The 17247-nt window shown below is 40.3% G+C and overlaps 2 protein-coding genes across 2 annotated transcripts in view; both read right to left on the reverse strand.

The window, feature by feature from the left end:
• The window catches only part of tmprss6 (transmembrane serine protease 6), a gene marked incomplete at its 3' end in the record, with an annotated part of 16545 nt that extends 9114 nt beyond the window's left edge, over positions 1–7431 (reverse strand). Inside the window, exons 1-9 of the mRNA XM_080441264.1 lie at positions 7339–7431; positions 6298–6433; positions 4169–4311; positions 3742–3809; positions 3321–3505; positions 2560–2764; positions 1846–1982; positions 1582–1694; positions 1243–1352 (exon numbers count right to left, since the gene is read on the reverse strand). Coding sequence (XP_080297390.1) covers positions 1243–1352; positions 1582–1694; positions 1846–1982; positions 2560–2764; positions 3321–3505; positions 3742–3809; positions 4169–4311; positions 6298–6433; positions 7339–7413 — 1172 coding nt within the window. The 5' untranslated portion in view covers positions 7414–7431. The remainder of the gene's footprint in view (positions 1–1242; positions 1353–1581; positions 1695–1845; positions 1983–2559; positions 2765–3320; positions 3506–3741; positions 3810–4168; positions 4312–6297; positions 6434–7338) is intronic.
• A 2146-nt stretch (positions 7432–9577) lies between these two features.
• LOC308094551 (uncharacterized protein) lies at positions 9578–17247 on the reverse strand (the record flags this gene model as incomplete). Its single annotated transcript, XM_080441275.1, has 8 exons — positions 17099–17247; positions 14596–14807; positions 14167–14260; positions 13774–13901; positions 13247–13445; positions 12269–12356; positions 11963–12041; positions 9578–10960 (listed from the first exon to the last, which is right to left on the reverse strand). The coding sequence occupies exons 1-8, from the start codon at positions 17196–17198 to the stop codon at positions 9578–9580; spliced, it is 2283 nt and encodes a 760-aa protein (XP_080297401.1). The 5' UTR covers positions 17199–17247.

Consider the following 17247-nt stretch of genomic DNA (forward strand, 5'->3'; position numbering starts at 1 on the left):
TAGACATATAATACTCAACACATGGGGTCACTTATACATTCTACAGAATAGACACAATCACACATCGCCATTTTGAAACCTCAGGTTCCCCTCAAATGATCTTTTCTTTAGGACATCATTGAGTATAGCAGTCCCAGGTCTCAAGAAGATTAAATAACCTTGAGCAAGGCACTGTTTGGCTTACTCCATCAGCAATGGTCAACAGAGAAGCGATAAAAGAGCGCAGTTGTATGGGGCCGTTCCTTTAATTTTTGGGGGATATCTCTTTGGATTTTTCTGCCTTTATTGATAGTATACGCTACAGTATATGTAGACAGGAAATGGGGAGAGAGAGACGCGGAGTGACACACAGCAAAGGTCGTCGGGATCTGGACCTGAACCCGCGACATGCTGTCGCCTAAGTGGGGTGTCTTGTGGTTGTAAGTATCAAAGTATTAACGTATCAAAGTATCATTCATCAAAGTCCAAAAGACATGTACAACTTTTTCTGCAAAAGGTGATATTGCTGGCTGCCTGCATCCATCCATCCATACTAATGGCTCATTCTCACTCTGGTTTGCATCCATTTATTAAACCCTCCTACAGTTTGAGTGATTTTGGGTGAAGGAAGGCCATGGGGATGTGATCATAGGGGGTGATATTGGGGCTATTGTTTAGCTCAAGCTCTTATGGGGCAATAGTGCCCCCTATTGTCTATAGTATAGTATACCAACTGGCAGGATGATATTCATGATGTGATAGTACTGTATATACTTACATGCACACAGTATTCTGACAATATTAAGCACTTCAATTCTATTTACTTTGTTGTCTTAAGTTGCCCAGGGGTCTGTACTTGGTGACACAACATGACGTGCTGTGAGCTTGTAGATCTGCTATTTTCGCTGAACGTTCGCCCCGAGAATAGGCAAGGGTTCATGTGGTTCAATGTATATTGATGATATAAGTATCCTTGTATTTGTTTATACTGAGCTAGGTGAGTTTACATGGGTGGACTTCTTCCACTCTTGCCAAAACAACTGGATTTACTTGATGTTTTATGGAGCAGGGTGGATTTAGCTGTTCAAACACCGATTTCCCATATTTATTGTTCACGTTAATACCACATTATAACATAAGGTGCTGTTTTTTCCCACATTATTTGAATTTCCAGCGTTTTAAAATTATGTATTGTCTTTAATGTGACAAATGTCCCATATCTAACCCCTAGGTGATAACTGTCCACCATGCTGATCATCATACCTGCTGTTCTGGATGAGCCACTGTCCCTCGGTACAGGCCTGCTTGTAAGAGGCTCTGCTCAGCTCATAGCCCTCAAACTCCAGAGACAGGCCAACCCCTGCAGTGGGTAGCTGTACACACACACACACACACACACACACACACACACACGCACACACACACACACACACACGCACACACGCACGCATGCACGCGCGCACACACACGCATCCACGCACGCACACACGCACATACAGTGTGTGTGTGTAATGAATGAATACAATACATTTAATTAACAGATGAATGAATGCAAGAATGAATGAATGCAAGAATGAATCCAAGAATGAATGAATATGTTACAGTGAAGCTCCAGGTGCAGTTGGTGTCAGGAGGGTAGTAGCTGGGATAGAAAGGAGTCCTCAGTCTGCCCTGTACTCCTGGCACTGCCTTAAGCTCTACACTGGAGTTACACTCTGTGTGTAGATTGAGACGGGCAGACAGACACAGACAAAGAGAGACAGACAAAGATAGAGACAGGTGCTTGGCCATCACTGATTGATTCGATCCATTGAGTCTACCCAGGGTCCTCCAGACCTATAGGGTCTTATAGGGCCTGAATCTTACCTCGGCTGTCCCAGGCCTGCGCAGAAAGAGAGATGGAATCTTTGTACTTGTACAGACCCTGTTTCCAAACCACTGTCATCCACTCCCCTGATGACAGGATGCCGACAATGCGCTCATGCCTGCTGCAGCCATACACACTGAGAGAGACATAGAAATATGTAGATCTAGAGTTTCTTCTCTGGAGGGAAAATCTGCTGCAGCTTCTTTAATCCTCTGAGTTTTGTTTTGTTTTGTTTTATTTATTTGCACAATAAAAACAGTACAAATGTAACATTATTAAAAGAAATACGTGCAGGTGAGAAAGGAAACCCATAAAGGGCTTATACAAGGTTCTCACCTAAAATAATAAACAAGTAGTAAGTTATAACATAGTAATCAAATATAAGACACGACATAACACAAGTACCTTGTGTGCAATCCCTAGCTGTCTGATTTGGCCTAATACTATAATGTTTGCATACATGCTGCAGTCATCTACGGTGTATAGGCGAGGAAGTGTTTTCAGCCTTGCTGGACAACATCTCCAGACGCATAGGGCCCAAATGAGCATTGAAGTAACTCCAGTTTTTCTATTTTATTACATTTATGTATTGACAAAACACAGAAAGAAGCGTGGGGAACGATTTTATACCTGAAACAAAACAATCTCAAAGGATTTACGAACACCTCTCATATATCAAAGGAGGAGACAAATTCATGATAAAAAGTACTCACGAAGTGATGAGGTTGGTGCCGGAGGGGGAGAGAGAGTCATACACCTCCAGTCTGTCCCGGCACTCTGGAAGCAGCCACTCCATCTGCAGCTCCAGCTGAGATCCAGGGGAGGTCTGGAGGTGCCACAGGCAGGAGGAGCGCTGCCTGTCTGGGTCACGGAGAGCCACAGGGCTGCTGGATAGCACCTTCTGGTGATGGTAGCAATCTAAAAAAAAGAGAGAGAAGCAGCAGCTATTTTCCTGGCATAGCACAGCAGATGACGCCTCTGTGCTTTTCTTTTTCTTGATACGTTTTTGATAATTTACTGGTAATTAATGACGTCAATATTTACTTCCATTTCAGCCATGACAGAGTGAATACAATATTTAGAGTACAATATTTAAAATCACTAGAGCATACAAAAACATACTTGTTTATCTATTTTAGGAACAAAATGTTGTAATTGATAATTTGATTTGCCCATGTATGGAGAAAACAGGTACAAAACATGCCCATGTATGGACGAAAGGGGGACAGACTTTTATGGCTGGGGCCTAAGGACAAAGTGACCATGCCCATGTATGGAGAAAACAGGTACAAAGCCTCATGTAAGCCAGACCCCCTGTGTCCGGCAAAAAAGCAGCAACATCAAAAAGGTAATTTCTACCTTTTTGATGTTGCTGCTTTTTTATTATTTTTTAATTTATTACTTCTCCTGCACACAGGAAAATCCTGTAAAAAATAGAAGCAGTGAGAACTTTTTCATATTTTCTCATCCTTACCAGTGACAGAAAGGGAAGGGAGGTTCAGGACGTAGCCACCGAAGCTGACTGACTCTTCCTTCCCAACCCTGCATCCCCCCAGACCCTGCTGTAGGGATCTGGTGACCCTTTCCAGTGTGACTCTCCCAACATGGCTGACAGGGATAGACAGCAGTACCCAGAAGTGTGCCACCACACTCCCCTCCCTGCGGATGCAAAGAAGACACAGCTTTACACATCATTGGATTGGGCTAGTTTAGCATTTAAATACCAGTATGCATCTGCATTCCCATTTAATTTACTGTTGCCCTCTCAGTCACCATATCTTAAAACTGGTTTGTAAATGATATGCACGAGCAAGGGAGGCTAATCTGTTCCTCATTCCTTCATATTATTGAAGAAGTGCGTGATATTTTCAGGTTTTTACAACAGATTTACACACCCAAAGGCAAACACAGAGGTAGAGTTGAGATACCGAGAAATATCTGAGTCCTTCACTATCCTCTCGACCTGACAAGACAGAAAAAGACAATGTCATACAATGATTTGAGTACATACAAATGCACATACAAATGTAATCCTATCAGCACTATGCACTAGACTAGTATAGGTGACTTTACAAAAGATAAGATCAGATATACAGATAAACATAGAATAGAATGGATCCATTATATATTTTCCCCAACTAGAACGTCAGCTAGATCAGATATTGTTGCTATTATAAGCACAAACATATAGTGACAGCGTTATATTCTAGCCTAGAGTATAGTTCAGTGTAGTCTAGAGCAGTCAGACTGGTCCAGTGATTTCTACTGTAATGTAAGGGATTCCATCTGAGAGCTTTAGACATGTTTGTGATGCTAGCTGACCATGTCCTGGACTCCTTTGGCCTCTGTTTTGAACACATCACTGCTGGGAGAGGAGAGACGAGGGGAGAAGTTTCTGTTGTTGATAGACACTCGAGCTGTGTACTGTTGTAACACTCGTGGCTCCAACACCCACACTTTGTACTCTGATAGAGAGAGAGGAGAGAGAGAGAGAGAGAGAGAGAGAGAGAGAGAGAGAGAGAGAGAGAGAGAGAGGAGAGATGGGAAGGAGAAATCCCTTGTGAGGACAGAGTTGAACAACATAAGTTTAGCAGAATCTAATGGATTTTGCATCTCATTTATATAAACACTGAGTTCTCCATGTGTTTCCAAGTGTGTCAGTGTGTGTGTGTGTGTGTGTGTGTGTGTGTGTGTGTGTGTGTGTGTGTGTGTGTGTGTGTGTGTGTGTGTGTGTGTGTGTGTGTGTGTGTGTGTGTGTGTGTGTGTGTGTCTCTCTCTCTCTGCATAAATGGGAGTGTGTGCACGTGCGTGTGTGCATGTGTTAGAGAGATGGATTGGAGGAGACAGAAAGAGAGAGGTGGATGCATGATGTTCTTTGGAAGAAATTTTTTGGACTGGAATTAGGGTTAATCTTTGACCCCACTTAAACCTGGATCTGAAATGTATTCTAGGTGATAGCAATCCAATCCCTTTAGGATACAGTACATTTTAATGCAGGGTATAAATGTAATCCATCTAAATATCTAATTTAAATACAAAATACAAGGTAACACTTCCTATGAAGCCCATATCTAATATGCATTATGAACATACTTATATTATATTATAATGTCCTCCTTATAACATTGTATAATTATAGTTATAAGAACACATAAATACTCTGACTGACTTATACGGTTAAGTATAGCTGCATTGCAATCGGCTTAGAACACTATAATACAGTTAAAAGCACTCATAATGCATTCATAGAGCATTATAAAGCCTTTTGTAATTACTGTCAAGTATCATAATAGGCCTAATTGCTTGTCAGTCACAGACCTTTTCTTTTGGCCAGTTTAGTCATAATTTATCATAGTTATAATGCATTATAATAATTTAATAATGCATTATAATCACTGTTGTAATGCATTAGTGTGATATTAAGTCACTATAATTGGTGATTGAGTGTTTAAAGTAAAGTGATAAAAATGGCAAGTGATAAAAATAGCATAAAAACTATGCAAGTGTTTTCTACCTCCATTACTTCATTTATTTAAATCACCCAATGACCACTTCTAATCCCACTATAATGCATTATGACATGATTATAATGTATTACAACTATGATAATTATAATACACTATGATCCTTGCCAAAAAAAAGCAATTAAGAAGGCCTATAATATTTTACCATATAAGTAATTATAATATGCTTTATAATGTGTTATGGTAATTGTTATAAAGTATTATGAGTTCTTATTAATAGTTGTACAATGTTATGCAGAATATAACGCAGAATGTTTAATGTATTACATGGGCTTCTCTCTATACCCAGGGGTTTTCTGGAGTAGTCACAGAGAATAGCTAAGCTAATATGTCATTTTATTGCAGCCAGTGTTTGTGTGCATTATGTATGAGAATTCCATGTGTAGGCCGACACATGTTTATATTGCATGTACAGTTTAAGCAGATGTTAGTCTGCGTGTGTGTATGAGGTGTTTGCAGTTTGTGTGTCTGTAAAGTATATAAAGAATTATCATCCAGGTTTCTGTACACAGAGACTCTCTCTCCTAGAATTCAAGGTTGTTCTTTATTGTCACATGCACTTACAAGCCAATTGTTATCTTCGAGGTTGTCATGCAAAGTCATTTCTATTCTGTCGTCACATACTGATGTTGTGATTGAACTGAATGCAAATAGTTTCCACTTTCCACCCGCCTAGCTTCATGCAAACCATGTACGTTGCTACACTATGTGTGTGTGTGTGTGTGTGTGTGTGTGTGTGTGTGTGTGTGTGTGTGTGTGTGTGTGTGTGTGTGTGTGTGTGTGTGTGTGTGTGTGTGTGTGTGTGTGTGTGTGTGTGTGTGTGTGTGTGTGTGTGTGTGTGTGTGTGTGTGTGTGTGTGTGTGTGAGAGAGACATTGAGGCTGAGCCGAGAAGCCGCCATATTGTATCATCTTTTAGTGTGGCTCACCCAGGAAGTACCAGGCCAGGGTGGCTCCTCCAGCTAGGATGATGATGAGGATGACAGTGGTGAGGAAGAACAGAAGACACTTGCAGGGTGGGGTCCTAATGGTGCAGGGGGCCACAGCCTGTGGACAGGCCCCTGACTGTGGGGAGCACAAAAACTCATGTTTGTGCTTGGTGTCAGTTTAAGTTTTGCCCTTAGCTCATTCCTTTTTCTTTTTCTTTTATCCACTTCACATCAACATGTTTTAGCCACTTTCAACCTGGCGTCCCTAATGTTTTGGGCATGTCATCATTAGAGGTGAAACAAAAATTGCTTAAAAAGCAGATATACGGCCTGGGCCGCAGCGTGGCGGTCCAGGCACCCTATCGGCTGCAATGCCATCCTGACAGAGTGTCACAGGTCCGACTCCCTATCCCGACGACCTTTGCTGCGTGTCACGCAACCCATCTCTCTCCCTATTTCCTATCAGCCTACTGCAATCTATCAATAAACAAGCCCAAAAAAATATCTTAAAACAAAACAAAAAAAGCAGAACTACAAGCTCACAATACACCTCGATGTGTTGTTAGCTTGTAGTTACAGTGTTATTTCTAGCATCATACAACGCCCTGCGTGGTTAAGTGCTGCTGTCATGCAGGTAAAAAGCCAGATATGGCTCATTTGAAAAACACATGGAATAAATACATCAATACAGTCAGTACAGATTGTATTCTTGATCCCAACTATTATTTCCCTCATTCTTGAGTAACGTAGTGTCTGAATGAGTTCCAGTTGTTATACAATCTAAGTTGAATTAGGTGGTTAATGAATAGCATATGCAGTGGGCATTATGTAGTGTATTAAGACATTTCTTATCCAGATTTATGTCCAAATGTAAAGCCAACTGTGACTAAATTGAGGGAAATAGTCTGAATGTATAACTCCTCAATTCAGCCTTGTCAGATTGTGCTATATTTGAAACAGTTTAATTATGATTTAATGGACTATCATTAGGTTATGTATCAGCCCGACAATAAAAGTAGTTTACTTAAACTGCATACTGACCGCTTTGTAAAATGTAGCAGGAGTGATCCCCATGTCACTGGAATGTGACTTTACAGAGTTATGCCCGGTCACCATAATGTCTTCCTTCTGTTGTTATTCCTCAAGAAACCATCCCAATGTTGGGTGCAGGTCACCAGTGAGTCCATTCAGTGTCTCCATTCAATGCATGACCAGACATGTTGGCAACAACCACCTCATAGACAGCGAGAGAAAGGATCCTATTTGCAGGTCCACAGGTGAACGTTGGTCTCCCAAACCTCCTGGGGGATCAATACGATGCTTTAGGCCGGGCGTGCCACTGCTACGATCCTTCCACTCAGGGATAAAGCTAAAATATAATCATATGCTTTTTGAATGAATTAAGCTTTCACGATTCGTGTTCTCCATTTCTTCTTTTGAAATGATATCCTTATGGTTGCATACAGTATGACCTTTGCTTCCTTGAGGGACAAACAGCAATGCATATAGGCAACAGGTGTCATGACATCACTAGTCAACACCCAGCAACAGAGATGCTCTCTCATCCAGTTCTAAACTAAATCTCACAGGAACAGTATAGAGCTTGCCTAATCCCCATGCACCTGTTCTCCACTGGTAACATGAAACCCTCCGTGACATGTAAGGGAGGCGTATAAAATAAAGGCATGGCTACTTTACAAATTCAATTGCTAATAATAAAATAGTTCATACAACTCAAAGGATTCTGAATCTGAGGCTGCCGTCCCATATTATTCCATTATCTATCTTCTGTGTCTCATGCTACTGTATGATATTCTCAGACAATATAAGATATTATAAGTAGATAAAAGACAAAATGGCCTTTATTAAAAGGGTCATTTGGCAACAATTACATGTACTAAAAGCAAGTAATAAAAATATAAAATTAAATACAAAATATTGGAATAGATGAAATAGCATATTATTTAAAATAATGGCAAAAATATAGTGCACACACTTGTGGCCCAGGACAGCAGTATCGCAAGAAAAAATAGAGTCTGCACACTGGTAATGCTGCAAAAGCGGTGCTGTATTTTATTTTATTGCTGTCAACGTTTTGATCACTCAGTGATCGAGAGATCTTCATCAGGACTTATACATAGGATTGGGCATACACACATACATAATATATACTGTAGTTCACCATCCACACTCTGATTAACCATAACAAGGCACAGTTACATACTACAGTGTAGGACATCATGTTTAATGTGGGGGAAAATAATGTAATCATACATTACATTTATGGTACAATGGTGGTGGTAATAATGATGATGACAAACTAAGGTGCAAAACACCTGGGAACATTTTATATACAGTATACTGTATTTAGATTTTTTTTTTCAATGTACAACCATAAAACTATATTCCACTAGAATATAACAAAAAACATTCTTACTGTCAGTAGCAGCTAAGAATACAATAAAGTGAAATACATACTGCATATCCCTGAGGTATGGCACCCTTGAACAGGTGAAGTGCTCACTTTGAGACACACGTGTCAAAGTGAAACCTGTGGCTTTACTTTTACTGTCACTCCAACTACTTATGCTTTGGAGCTTATAACTTATTTTTACTTAATCTAATTTTTTTGCATTCAAAATACAAAGGACAAAACATATGTTGAAAAAACGTATGCCAATAGAAGTAGAAGATTAATTTAGACATAAGGCAAGTGAGAGTATAAAATTAAATACAATTAATTAAAATGTAATAAAAATAAATAAATAAATAATAATAAAATAAACATATAGAATTAAGAAACACATTTAAAAGTAATAGTAAATGCAAATCTAAATACATGCAAATATAAATATTAATCATATTTAATTATATGAATGAGTATAAGTAATAACAAGATAAAGCGGAGGGAGGGGGTTAGAAATCCATTACTTTTACAGTATGAAAGTCACTTGGTGACAAAAGTACCTTATCAGTGGTCTTGAGTCTTCTGAACAGTCATGGCCCTCCTCAAGGATCTCAGAGCAGATTCAAGTGTCTATTTACTTTTGACTTTCTTTTTACTGTTCAAGTTATGGTTTTAATCCATGACTGATGATTTCAACTTTCAACTACAGTAGGTTTAATGCAACAAAGGAGAGACAGGAAGTAGAGTAGCCCATGCCTAAGCATGCATTTAAAATTACCCTCAAGTGGCTGGGCCAACAACATTAGCATTACTACCTGGGATGTATAAAACATCAGGTGTCAGGTCCTTTGATACAACAAGTTGGCAGGCATATTACAAGGCCACTAAGGTGTGATTGGTTGGTTTCTTTTCAATCCTACTAGATCTCTGTGCCTCTCTCACTGACAAGTAGTCACCACTAGAGGACTCTATGGGCCTGGTAGAGGGAAAAGTATTGGACCCTTCTTGCATAAGGCCTGGGAAAGTCCCCATAGGTGAACTCATGCCCAATTCATCGAACTTAAATGGTATTGGGGTAAAAGATGTCAACACACATGGGAAAGTACCGGAGAGAGGGGGAACCAGAATGTTGGATCCACCCAGCCCATCTATACCTCTCAGAGTCACCTGGCTAGCCTGTTCCTCTATTCCACTGCCCAAGCCTGAATCTGGGCTCTGGAGGCTACAGCGCTGGTCTTTAATATTTTCATCTCGCTCATAATCTGAACAAACCTGTATCGATCCTCCGCTAACAATGCCACCGACAGTAACTTCGCCAGCAAATACATTTGAAACATGTATTTCTTTGCCCTTCTCTTTTTCCATACCCTTCCCTTGCAGCTCCTTGCCCTGAATATCAGATATACTTATGCCATCTCCATGATCCAGACTGTCCTGGCTGAACTGCTCTTCTCCACCACTACAAATGCCTGAGTCTGGGCTCTGGAGGCCACAGAGCTGATCTGGCAGCTTCTCAACTCGCTCATAGTCTGAACAAACCTCTACAGACCCTGCACTACAAATCTCACTGTCAGCAACTTCACCACCACTAGCAAACACATTTGAAACATGTGTTTTGTTGCTCTTCTTTTGCTCCATACCCTTCCCTTGTCGCTCCTTGCTTTGACCATCAGATATAATCACCTTATCTCCATCGTCCAGAGTGCCCTGGCTCACCTGCTCTTCTCCACCACAACACATGCCTGAATCTGGGCTCTGGAGCCCACAGCCCTGGTCTTGGAGCTTCTCAACTTGCTCTGAACATACCTCCATGGACCCCCCACTAATGCTCCCGTTGGATAACCATTTTAGAATTTCCATATCCTTTCCCCTATCATTCTGACAGCCACTAAGCCCGTAGGGTGAGTCAGCAGCACAGGGCTCCAGATTTCCCTCAGTGAGAGAGGAGATAGGGGGAGGACAGAGGTGAGAGTAGTTGGGATTGGAGAAGCAAGAATTGGTTGACAGGGAGCTGTTAACACATTGCTCCAGATTTCCCTCGGTGAGAGTCAAATTAGGGGGAGGATAGAGGTGACAGTAGTTGGGATTGGAGAAGCAAGATTGGCTTGACATGCAACCGTTGCCACATTGCTTCTTCTCTGGGCCACACAAGGCACAATTGTCCACATTGCTGGTGACCTCTATGGGGGAGAAGATGTCCACTTGCTTCAAAAAGGACTCAAAGGATTCATCGTTAAACTTAGGATTCAGCCAAACCTGGAGGAGGAAGGTGAGGTTGATGACAAAATTGAAATCAAGAATAGAAATTGATTGACTGATATAACTTATAGGCCTATTAGTCTACATAAGCCAATCCGGTTACTAATAACTTTGTTTCATACTATACTGTTATATGAGGACATGGTTTTTAAAGAGGTTTAAAGAGGTTGATAGAACTTCATTAAGCCCCCTGGTGGTGTTTTTATGGTGTTTTACTGTCTTCTCTGACTATTTTGAGTTTCTACCTGGAGGCTGAAACCTTGAGGGTCAAACGTGCCAATAGAAAAACAGCGCTTTAGTGACATAGTAAAAACATACCCTCCCCCTCATTATCATAATACAACAGGTGTGGGCATGAGGAGGAGGAGGGACTAGGGTGAGAACCAGGTATACTTAATGAACTGGAGGCGTGTCCACATAAAACATAATTTTAACAATTTCTGTACACTTTTTTGAAAAAAATCTTCCTCCTAGTATAACCATAATACCTGATGATTATGTTTTAGGGGGGGAAAAATCACTGAAAATCACGGCACCCCGTCTTTAAACAAAAGTGTTTTTTTTGGAGGTGCTAAGGTGAGAACCAGGTATACTTAATGAACTGGAGGCGGGTCCACATAAAAACATAATTTTAACAATTTCTGTACACTTTTTTGAAAAAATCTTCCTCCTAGTATAACCATAATACCTGATGATTATGTTTTAGGGGGGGAAAAATCACTGAAAATCACGGCACCCCGTCTTTAAACAAAAGTAGTTTTTTGGTTTATTTTTTCATTCATATTTTTTGTGTCCCCGTTTCACGTTGGACGGGAGAAATACAGAATAGAGTAAAAGATAAAAAAAAAAAAAGAAGATGACTAAAAGAAGATGAATAAATACCTTTATGAATGAATAAACAAAATAGTTTCATGGAGAAAACCTCCAGAATCCAGTCCTCCAGTGTGATTGAACCTACAGTAGAAAGTTTTGGAAGCAATATAACCTGTGTAGGCTGACCTGTAAGTTTCCATCATGAAGGAAGAATTTTCCCGGATTAGGTAGAGGTGGACCTTCAAACTTTTTCACCACATAGACCCTAAACACAGAATGAGATGAGAAGAAAGATGGTAAAATAAACATACATATTTCAAAGACAAACCACCATGTCCAAACATTTTCTTGGGTATAGAAGAATGATAAACCGCATCCAAAGTAAGGTGAATTGCTTTATTGTTTATTGTCTGATAGCCAAAATGAGGAGTCAAGGAAACACATATTCATGCAACATAAGCTAACTTAACATAAACTGTTATGTTGTCTTACCAATTAATTCTTTGCGTCTTGCAGAGGATGATAGCCAGGGACAGGACAACCACAACTCCCAAAATGACACCCAGAACAATGGGACCATCTAGCAGAATGAAACAACAGCATAAAGGGACGTTCACACCAAGCACTATGACGATAACAATAACAATAACAATAACGATAGCGATAGCGATAACTATAACGATAACGATAACGATAACGATAACGATAACGATAACGATAACGATAACGATAACGATAACGATAACGATAACGATAAGGATAAGGATAACGATTGCTCACCATTGTCTTTGTTATAGCTTTATTGTGGACTCTGCCATCCACTTGAGTTAGAACTATTTTAAAAACTATATCTTTATAGTTATCGTGATAGTTACACAAGTTCACAACGTGTCGATGTAGATCGGTTATTTTCAATATTTTAAAATGTTTTTCAAAACAGTAAAAAATGCCAAAAGGTTTAGGCATATGGGGCAAGGCGGCGCACAAGAGGGCCCACAGTGTAGACTTGGCTGAAGTTAATGAAAGGTGAATTGCATTGATTTTATTCACACACAGCTTTCATCCTAAAATAGTTTTTGTTGTATGCAAAGGTCCTCTAGCCTGGTAAACGAACTGCTGATTGGCTGAAGGGGTTGTCAATCAACGGTACTACTCCCGTCCAGCTCCCGCCAACAGCCAAAAAGCCAAACAGACTTTCATGCCAGACCAACTCCTGAAATCAAATACAAATGAGATTTACGGAGGGGGTGGGGGGGTTCCCAGGCTAAAGGTCTTCATGATTAACTCTGTTTGTTAGGGAATTATACATGAATGTCTATGAATGTTTGTCTCACTCCCCAGATCCCTAGCACACTTCTTTACACTGCAGGTTGATGAAAGTCATAAAGTGACAAACACAGACTGGTAGTAGTCTTAGTTGATCCTGTAACCATTTGTCAGTCAATGATTTACAGTAAACTGTGACATTACCTGTTGTCTTTGTCCTCCCTATGAGTGATCTCCATGATGCTGTAGGACTCCAGTCACTCCAGGTGGATTTGGTCCAATTCTCACTGGCCATGACTCTGACTCGCACCTGGTATGTTTCATCTCGCTCCAGATCCTCTTTTGGATCCAGCTCCATGTGGCAATGTATCCCACAATGTGATCTGTTTCTCTCCAAGGCATGCTGACAAGGGAGGACGATTTAGCTTAAAAACAAACAAACTCTTTTCTTTTTTTTACAAAGACAGTGTAAATGTTTAGCAAAATCTGTGCCTTCTCTTTCTTTTTCTTGCTGTATCTGATTATGTTCATTCAAACACGCACGCACGCACGCACGCACGCACGCACGCACGCACGCACGCACGCACGCACGCACGCACGCACGCACGCACGCACACACACACACACACACACACACACACACACACACACACACACACACACACACACACACACACACACACACACACACACACACACACACACACACATACACACACATACTGACACACCTTCCAGGACTGAGCCTCTCGTTTCCACTGAATTTGGAAGCTATAGTCATCTATTTTGAAATTCTTAAGGACTTCCCAGGAAATGGTGGAATAGTTGATTGAAGGCATTTGAGGAGGATTCAGCTTTACTGCAAATTCACACACACACACACACACACACACACACACACACACACACACACACACACACACACACACACACACACACACACACACACACACACACACACACACACACACACACACACACACACACACACACACACACACACACACACAAACACACACACACACACACACAGAGAGAGAGAGAGTTAGTAACCGGAGTTAAGGTCATATTATTATTGTTTATGGTTGTACAGTTAACTATGTGTTATTATCTATTACACTTACTGTGGTTAGCAGGCTTGTAGGTGATGCTGATTAAACTATTTTTCAGAGGCTCACAGTTTATATTAATGGAGCAGGTCAGGTCACTCACAAAGACCTAAAAGTGTGTTACAAATATAAGATGATATTTGGTATGACAAAAACATTGTTTTCTCATCTTGAAAAGATCAACAACAATAATTCATTTGTTAATGGAAATGTTCTAGTCTCTTCCTCAGATGGTCATTATCTGAAGGACATAGCCTGACTATTATATCCTTGATCTTTTCACAATTAATTCCTTATAATCTTGGCAAAATTCCTGTTCATATTTCTGTGGTTAAGGGTGTCAGCTAAAAATCTAAATCGAAGGCGATGTACAAATCATGACTTGTGGGAAACAAATGTTTACTTGACTAACATATAATAATACTTTTAACCAACTAAACTCACATAGTTAGTAAAACCATAGACTAGAGAACATCTTCTCATAGCTGGTTTGGATTCATCAAATGGCCTCAGGTCACAGGAGGTCTTGTATTCGCTACTAGACACCATCATGGAGACACTGAGAGTACATGCAGCCATGGTTCTCTGGTCAGATACAGAAGTGCTGTTCCACACACATGTGATGTTGTTATCGTAGTCATTGAGGCAGTGAAGATCTGTGAAAGACAAAAAAGATCAGATTAGAGGTCTGTAGTCAAGGAGAAATGATTTAGTTATTTTGCTATGCAAGGCAAATTCCCCTCAGGTGAATGATCTACTATATAAAGGGTGTGAGGGAGAGGGAGCGAGGGAGGGAGGGAGAGAGAGACAGAGAGAGGGGTAGGTTTTGATGTCAGACTAGAGTTCCCTCAGCAAGGTCAAGGTCATGTTCAAGTTTACAGTATTTGTCCCAAACTGGGCGATTTGTGTTGCAGCAAGTGTAAAAGCATGAAACATAAAAACATAATAAACGTAACAAATATACAAATACAAATATAAAACTAGAAAAAGTGCTCCTCGGAGCACAGGTCTCCGCCAGGTCAGGTTGCAGCACGTCCTGCAAAGCTTAGCCTATCGGGGGTGCCGGAGATTAGCTGGTGACAGACGGACACACACACACACACACACACGGACGGACGGACAGGGGGTAAAACATACTCTCCGCCATTCCTTCGGCCTGGCGGAGACAGACACACTCTACACAAGTGTCCACAGCAATGCTAGTAATGAGGAAAATGCTATGACCCTGATTGACCTGGAGTTACCAACCACACCAAATAAGCAGTCAATGGATTGGTGTCCAAGACAATACCATATACAATATATGAAAAAGTATAAAATATTTCTGACCAAAATAGTTTTGGACATTCCCAAAACATATGACAAAGGGTTGCCTGCAGGTCATGACCACACCTAAGGCAGGTTTGATCTAAACCCGGATAAATTCTGGTCAACTTGGTTCTGGATACATGAAGCCTGTTCAGTACTTGTAACAAACTGCAACAAACTGTAACAAATCATAAATGGTACACAATGAGGATATATGCAACAAGTAGTACCTGCTATAACCATACCAAATTCCTCCCTCCCACCTTCCTTTCACCTGCTCTAGAAAAGGGGAGGCTGATCTTTGAATATATTCATGCATAACATCACACATTTACTTAATGGGTGTATATTCAGACATTCATCAATCCAGTCACTTTGTGGAGGGGATGGAGATGTTGACAAAATGTGTTTTGATGAAACTAGTTAGCTGGTTGCTGCTGGACAGCAGAGGTATATATATGTATAGTATGTATATACAGTATATGGGGAAAATAAGTATTGAACGCATCATCTTTTTTCTCAGTATATATTTCCAAAGATACAATTCATAGGGTATTTCTACCAGACATTAACTCAAGTAATCCACACATGAAAAGAAATCACAGCATACAAGTCCATAAATAATAATTATTTGTAAAAGTATTGAACACGCTAACTGAAATTAATGCAATACTTAGTGGAGAAGCCTTTGTTTGTAGTGACAGCTTCAAGACACTTCTTGTATGTAGTAACTAATCGCCCACACGGCTCAGGTGTGATTTTGGCCCATTCCTCCGCACAGAGGAATCTTTGTCTTTAAATCTCAGAGATTCTTTAGTGCCATCTGGTGACCCTTTTCTTTAGTTCTTTCCTCAAATGTTCAGTCAGATTTAAGTCAGGTGATTGACTGGGCCATTCTAACACCTTGACTTTCTTTCTATGAAACAGAGAAAGAAAGTTGAGAGTCTCCTTTGCTGTGTGCTTTGGATCGTTGTGTACACTTTGAGTACACTTCTGACCATCCGTCTGACTCCCTGGTCAGAAATCTTGCCAGGAGCTCCTGTTGATGGTGAAGTGATACTTCTTCCAATGGTCACAACGGTGCCATTGTCCCCAACAGTGTTTACTGGAATATTCAGATGCTTTGAAATACTTCTGTACCCGGCTCCATTCTGATGCTGAGCAACAATCTGGTTTGCGAATGTCTTGAGAGACCTCTTTGCTTTTATCCATCATGAGATGTTTCTTGTGTGACTGCTTGGTAACAAAACAACCTTTTTATAGCCCATCAATTTGTACTAACCCAGCTAATGTTTTTTTTGCACAAATAGGAGGTAGAAATACTAATTACTTATGGAAATTAGATGGTGCATTGCCTTTCCTTGCCTAAGTATACTACTTTTTCGTGGTGTGTTCAATACTTTTTGCCTGTGCTATTCCACTTTATACCACATATATTAGTTGTGGACTTTACTTTTGTAATGTTTTTATTTTTGGAATTATTGAGTTAATACCAATGTCTGGTTAAAAAAAAAATCATGTGAATAGTGTCATTGGAAATATATTTACTGGGAAAAAAGTTGATGCGTTCAATACTTCATTTACCAATTGTATGTATCTACATATATCTATTACATTATTATGCAACATCAACACTTACTGTCCTGCAAGCTGCTGTCAGAGTGGTTGGATTGTCCAGTGGAGAGATGAAAGACCACAGGAAGGAGAAACAGCAAATGAAGCTTCTTATGAGCCTCCATTGTGGAGCATCATCCAAGTAAGATCTCACACCACATGGATTTTCTCAGG

Source organism: Gymnoscopelus braueri (genome assembly GCF_963280865.1).
Source record: "Gymnoscopelus braueri genome assembly, chromosome: 2".
Taxonomy (NCBI): domain Eukaryota; kingdom Metazoa; phylum Chordata; class Actinopteri; order Myctophiformes; family Myctophidae; genus Gymnoscopelus; species Gymnoscopelus braueri.